General features: G+C 47.4%; 1 protein-coding gene across 1 annotated transcript; it reads right to left on the bottom strand.

The window, feature by feature from the left end:
* Window positions 1–4,877: 4,877 nt before the first annotated feature.
* Window positions 4,878–6,104, bottom strand: LOC130031211 (transmembrane protein 184C-like). Its single transcript, XM_056122478.1, has one exon. The coding sequence runs from the start codon at window positions 6,102–6,104 to the stop codon at window positions 4,878–4,880; it is 1,227 nt and encodes a 408-aa protein (XP_055978453.1).
* Window positions 6,105–7,070: the final 966 nt, after the last annotated feature.

The raw sequence follows: 7,070 nt of genomic DNA, 5'->3' as shown, positions 1-7,070 counted from the left end.
TGAATTCAATTGTATACAAGACCAGAGACAAAATGTATTAATTTACTGGTAAATATCCTGATGCTGTGATTTAAGGAAACATACAAAATTTTTAATGATGTCTTTGTCTTAGTATCCACAAAATACAGTGAAGCTGTTCTTTCCTCCAACTGTATAAAAAAAATTATTAAAGCTAATTCTTGTGCTCGTGAATGCTTTGGCATGCAAATGAATTCCAAGGAATAAAAATTCACCTAATTTTAGTAATGGGTCAACAAGTATGTGTTTTTCTGCTCCCTATAAATTACTGTACATTGTGGTATAAATCTATAATTTATATTATTTTATTTTGAAGGTTATTACATTTATAATTAGAATTTATATTTACACTTCATTTTAAAGATATTTATTCATACCTTAATCAGTTGAATGACATTTTTAGAGGTACTTTTCAGCTAGGGTATAATTTGTACAGTCTATCTGAAAAGGAAAAAATCAATTAGACTATTTATGAAGAAATGTGTATACAGAGCTTTATTCTACTTGCTATACATGTATAGTTTCTCAAGCTATTCATATAGACACAATGACCTACACAATGACCTACATTCGAATGCCTAACAACCCAAATCGGACGTTTACATTTGAATAGATGTGGCTCACTGCCTGCAGTTTCTATCTTCGTTGTCTACGCACCAACATCTCATTATGATGAAAGAGAAATCGAGAAGTTCTACATGGAGCTAGAGAAATTCTATAAAGAAGACCACACCTTCTACAAGATCATTGTGGGTGATTTTAATGCCAAGATAGGACAGAGAAGATCAGCTGAAGAACTTCACATCGGAACCCATGGCCTAGAATGGAACGAACAGGGTGAGAGACTGTCTGAGTTCATCATGTCGACCAAGACCATTCATGGTAACTCACAGTTCCAGAAGGCAGAATCTAAACGATGGACATGGGAGTCTCCCGGTGGACGATTCCACAACGAAATAGACCACATCATATTCAATCGACGGTTTTGCCTGACTGATGTCGCTGTTGTCCCAAAATTTCGAATGGGATCGGACCACCGTCTCCTTCGTGCAAAATTCTACTTCACAGAGCGGGGAGAAAGGGCTGCAAAGTTCAAAAAGAGAACTCCCAGAACGACCACCAACTGGGAACTCTTTGGTACTATTGCGGCAACATGGGAAGATGCCATTGTTGACAACATTGACGAGGAATATGATCGACTGGTTCAGCACCTCCATGAATGTGCGAGGAACGCCAAGAGAGAGATAGCCACAAAAAGTCGCCTATCTTCGAAAACTCTTGAGCTAATTCGCCAGCGTGGTTTGGCGCATGCCTCAGGCAACCGCAAGCTAACGTCCGAGCTTGCAAAGCAGTGCAGAGATGCGATCAAGGAAGACCTCAAAGAGAGAAGAGCAGAAGTACTGGTAGATGCGGCAGAAGCCGGGAAAAGTATTCGTAACGCCCGCCTGTCCTTCGCCAACTATAAGACCAAGATGACTGCCCTCCAACGTCCTGATGGATCCATCACATCCTCCAGAACGGCAATGGAGAAGATTATCCATGACTTCTACTCAAATCTCTTCGATAGCCATGTCCACTTGCCGACATACCAAATTCCACAGGATGGGTATGTCGTTCCCAACGTTCTCCCTTCCGAAATCCGACACGCCATTTCGTCAGTAAAGAAGCAAACAGCACCCGGCCCAGACAAGGTCAGACCTGAACACCTGAAGAACCTGCCGTCAGTACTCATCAATACACTGGCTCGGCTCTTCACTCGCTACCTGTCTGAATGCAAGGTTCCATCTCAATGGAAAACCAGCAGGACCGTACTACTGTTCAAGAAGGGAGACATCCATGACATTGGCAACTATCGCCCGATCTGCCTATTGTCTGTCATCTACAAGTTGTTCACTCGAGTCATCCTGAATAGGATTGGCAGAACACTAGATGAAGGACAACCATGTGAGCAAGCAGGGTTCCGCAAAGGATTCAGCACCATCGACCATATCCACACGATAACCAAACTCATTGAGGTTTCTCGGGAGTTCAAGATGCCGCTCTGCTTAACGTTCATTGATTTAAAGAAGGCCTTTGATTCTGTTGAGACGGAAGCGGTCATTGAAGCCCTAGCCAATCAGGGCATTCAAGCCCAATACATCAGGATCCTCCGTGAGCTGTATTGCGGATTCACTACCAGGATCTCACCATTCTACAAAGAAGTGATCGTTGATGTCAAGAGAGGGGTGCGGCAGGGTGATACCATTTCACCAAAACTCTTCAGTGCCACCCTCGAGAACATCATGCGACGACTGGAATGGGAAGGAATGGGAGTGAAGATAGATGGTCGGCAACTACACCACCTCCGCTTTGCTGATGACATTGTTTTAATAACACCAAACATCAGCCAAGCGGCACAAATGCTGGCCAACTTTGACCGTGAGTGTGGAAAGGTAGGACTACAGCTGAATCTTACGAAGACAATGTTTATGAGAAACAGCCTTGTTCCTGACGCCCCATTCGCTCTCAATGGAACGACCATCTCCGAATGCAACAGCTATGTGTACCTAGGTCGAGAGGTCAACATGACAAATGACCTGGCACCCGAGCTGCGCAGGAGGAAGAGAGCGGCTTGGAACGCCTTCAAGAACGTCGAAGAAATAGCTAAGAGGACGAAGAACCTCCGGCTCCGGGCACATCTCTTTGATTCCACTGTTCTTCCTGCATTAACATATGCCTCAGAGACCTGGGCCCTACGCAAACAAGATGAGAACGCCATTCAGGTCTCCCAAAGAAGAATAGAAAGAGCTATGCTTGGAATATCACGTTTCACTCAAATGAGAGAACGAATCCGGAGTTCTGACATCCGTCGACGATCAAGGATCAGGGACGCTGTCTCATTTGCCAAGGTGTCGAAAATCAGATGGGCTGGTCACGTAATGAGATTTAAAGACGACCGTTGGACTAGAGCTGTTACTGATTGGATTCCACGGGATGTCAAGAGACCGCGTGGCCGCCCACCTACCAGATGGTCAGACTTCTTTGTCAAGGTCATGAACGATCGGTTTGAGGCCCTCCATGTTCCCGGAGCGAAGAGATGCCATTGGGCTACACTAGCACGCGACAGGGACAAATGGAGACGTTACTGGCACCCGCTCGAGCAAATCGACGACTAACGGGAAGTTAAGTGATTTAAGTGATTAAGTGACCTACACAAATATTTCACAAAAAGAAAGTATAGAACTATTTTTCCATTGAAGTTTTCAATAAATGATACATACTGTTGCTCTTATAAAAATTTAGCTGTTATCGAGTGTGGATAATATTCAATCAACATCTAGAGATTCAGAAAGATACGCTGAATACTTGCTGCCTATGAAAACAAAATGTTCACACATTTATTACATGCATCAAATACCCAAATGCATTCTGTATTATCTTTAGGTCTAGAAAAAATTATAACCTTAAATTTATTTTATGCATAGACAATATAAAACTAAAATATCAGAACAAGCAGTTGGCTCAGTGCTCAAGCCCATGTCTTACATGGCTGGGGTCCATATAATGATTCAACACCACAAATAAGTAATAAATAAATTAAAAAATTTAAAAATATTTAAAATTACTATATCAATAACAGTAAAAATAGTCTTTGATAAAATGCTTTCTTAAGTGGGAGGAAGGAGGGAGGGTGGAAGGGAAGGGACAAAGGAAGGATAGAAGGAGGGAAGGAATGGAAGGAGGAAGGGGGAGGGAGAGAGGGAGGAAGGAAGGAAGGAAGGAAGGAAGGAGGGAAGGAGGGAGGGAGGGGGAGGGAGAGAGGGAGGAAGGAAGGAGGGAAGGAACAAAGGAAGGATAAGAGGGAGGGGAGGGAGGGAGCAAGGGGGGAGGGAGAGAGGAAGGAAGGAAGGAAGGAAGGAAGGAAGGAAGGAAGGAAGGGAGGGAGGGAGGGAGGGAGGGAGGGAGGTAGGAGGGAGGGAGGGAGAGAGGGGGAGGGAGAGAGGGAGGAAGGAAGGAGGGAAGGAAGGAACAAAGGAAGGATAAGAGGGAGGGGAGGGAGGGAGCCAGGTGGGAGGGAGAGAGGGAGGAAGGAAGGAATAAAGGAAGGAAGGAAGGAAGGAAGGAAGGGAGGGAGGGAGGGAGGAAGGGAGGGAAGGAGGGAGGGAAGGAGGGAAGGAGGGAGGAAAGGAAGAAACAAAGGAAGGATAGGAGGAGGGGATGTAGGGAGGGAGGGAGGGAAGGGGGGAAGGAGGGAGGGAGGGAGGGAAGAAGGAAGGAACAAAGGAAGGATAGGAGGAGGGGAGGGAGGGAGGGAGGGAGGAAGGGAGGGAAGGAGGGAAGGAAGGAGGGAGGGAGGGAGGGAAGGAGGGAGGGAAGGAGGCAAGGAGGTGAGGGAAGGAGGGAGGGAGGGAGGGAGAAGGAAGGAAGGAGGAAAAGAAAGAAAGAAAACACCCCCCCTCAGTTCCTGTGGGCAGACACTGGGACACTCCCTCTCTGCCTGTGGGATTGTGGGAGCCTCACTGGAGGCAGGTCAAGGTGAGCCTAATGAGTCTGTGCAGAACTGGAACTTGTACCTTGACCGACCGTCCTTATGTCTGATGTCTTCTCCATAGATTGGCTGTCCAAGCGATGGTCCTCTGCATTGCTCTAGGATGGGAGGGAGGACAAAGAATAAAATAAAAAGGAGAAAGGGAGAGGGGAGTACAGTAGGAGGAAATGAAGAAGGGAAGAAAGAGGAACACAGAGAAATAAAAAGTATTGAGGAGTACAGCACTGGATTGTGGATTATGGCTTATGGATTCTGAAGTCTCAGCTTCTTCCATGTGTTCTTCTGTGTCATTTTACATGACTTACGTATATGTAACTGTACTAGGCACATTCTATTCTACCAGGACTTCTTCAAGCTCTTGATGACTACCAATGTGTGGCAGTGATGTGGAAGAAGTGACTGAAGTGACTGAAGTGTCTGGTGATGAAGACAACAGGTTGAATTGCTCATCTTCGTCCATTGGAACACTTTTACTTTTTGGATTCCCCCTTAACGTTTTGCTAATGTTCTTCGCCTGCTTAGAAATGTCACTTTTGATGTCAGAGACATCCCATATTTCTAGGAACAAAGAGCAACATGTTCCTCGTTCTTCTTCTCCCATATAAGGGGTATAAGAGAAGGTGTAGTGGTGCACTATAGCGGCAATGAACATTTCTATGCAGATGATGAAGTCCTGCAGCCCCGTGGCCACTGTCTCTTCTGTCTGCCACTCCCAGGTGGAGTTCTTGGAAATTACACCAAATTGCACCAGCAAAGCAATCAACACTGCTTGCCAGAATGTGACAAAAACGACAAGCTTCACACAAAGGAACTTTCCCATTGCCTGGATGGGCCTCAGCTCCTCTTTCAGGGCTTTACAAAATAGCAGGAGGCTATACACGGCAAAGGACTGGGACACGTTGTTGATGATGACCAAGTACACCCAGGCTCTGTGCAAGTTGAAGATTCCTTCACTGTACACCTCGAATATCTCACAGATCACGGCGGCGTAGGTGGTGATCAGTCTGATCACGATGTACTGCAGCACTCCCAGCTTGCACCGGTACAGCAACACCTCTCCCACGGGGCAGGGCGGGCAGCAGCAGAAGGGTATGGGGGGCTGCGTCTTCTCCTTGCCTTCCATCATAGCTTCCAGGTTGGGGTACTGGCTCTTCAAGTAGTTGAATAGGAAGTTCATAAAGTTATAGAGGACATACGCTTCGTAACACTCCCGCATGGTGTCCACGTAGATGGCGATGGACGGACACTTCAGAGCCACCCAGCTGTCTATGCTGTACACGGGCACCATGCAGAGGATCTTAATGATGGGCTTCTGGAGTTCGGGCCTCGTGTAGTGCACCAAGTGCTGCAGAATCTCCCAGAAGGTCACGGGGATGGTGAACAGCACAAAGATCCCGGGGATAAACCACACCTTGGTGTGGATACTGACTTCCAGCTTCTGCAGGTGCCACACACCCAGGGGGATGGTCACGACCACGGCCAGCAGATAGAGGATCAGCACTAAGGGCCGGATCCAACGCCTCCAGTTCTTAAGTTTAGGCACGCAAGCGTCGAACATTTCTCAAAGGTTGAAGGCAAAGAGCGCAGAAAGTCTCTGAGGCCCCTGCGCTGAGGTCCAAGGTTATATAGGTGGATGCACTTTCCATGTAACAAAGCAGCAGTGTGATGTCAGGGGTACCGCTGGGCGCCGCCCCCGCTGTACCACTGATGGCCGCCGGGGGCGCTGCGGGCAGCATCCTCGCTGCTTGCCTGCATCTGGCCCCTTACAAAGTCCTGGGACCCCTGGCGCGACCCCTTGCCCCTGAACCCCTGCACTCTGTCTGGCCTCTAAAGGAGAGCAGTGGCCTACATTGAGATGGTCCCGGCCCCTTCTCTCGGGGCCAAGCTTCCACCCTGGCTCTCCTGGTCCAATCTTGCTGATGATGTACAGGGGTGAGGCCCAAGAGGGTCCCTCACTCCCTGGGAACTCCCCGGACTGTTTGTAGGCTCTGGAGCTGCTTCTGCAGGGCTCTCAGGAAATCTGCCTGGAGCCGCAACCCCGAGTCCAGTTCATCAGAGCAGAGCGCCCTGGTTGCCTCATTCCCGGGCAGATCTGCTTTCCCGGCCTCAGGTTTTTGTGGAATCATCTACTACATACAGTGTTCCTGTCTCATTAAGCACATTAAGCAATTAAATAAGTGGAGGGAGTTAATCCTTCCCCTAAAGCTGATCATCCTGGCATTCTTAATGATTGTGGTATGTCCTGAATGTGTGATCGCTGCAGAAGCCTAGTTTGGAACATAAAACCCAGCAACAATCCAATAGAAATACTGATTTCAAGGGCTGGATTGATAGAACAGCAAAAGTGTTCTTGCCTTGTAGATAGCTGACCTGGCTTAGATCCCCGATACACAGTATGGCTGCTCTGACCTCCACCAGGAATGACGCCTGATCATATGGATTGCAGTACACCCAGAGCACTTTCAGATGGGACAAAAAAAAAAAACACTGATTTTGTTCTCCAAAGCTCATAATGAATGCTGAT

Source organism: Sorex fumeus, unplaced genomic scaffold (assembly GCF_029834395.1).
Source record: "Sorex fumeus unplaced genomic scaffold, SorFum_2.1 ptg000046l, whole genome shotgun sequence".
Classification (NCBI taxonomy): Eukaryota; Metazoa; Chordata; class Mammalia; order Eulipotyphla; family Soricidae; genus Sorex; species Sorex fumeus.
Note: the sequence above shows the minus strand (reverse complement) of the source record. Positions and strands in the feature narration are given on the sequence as shown.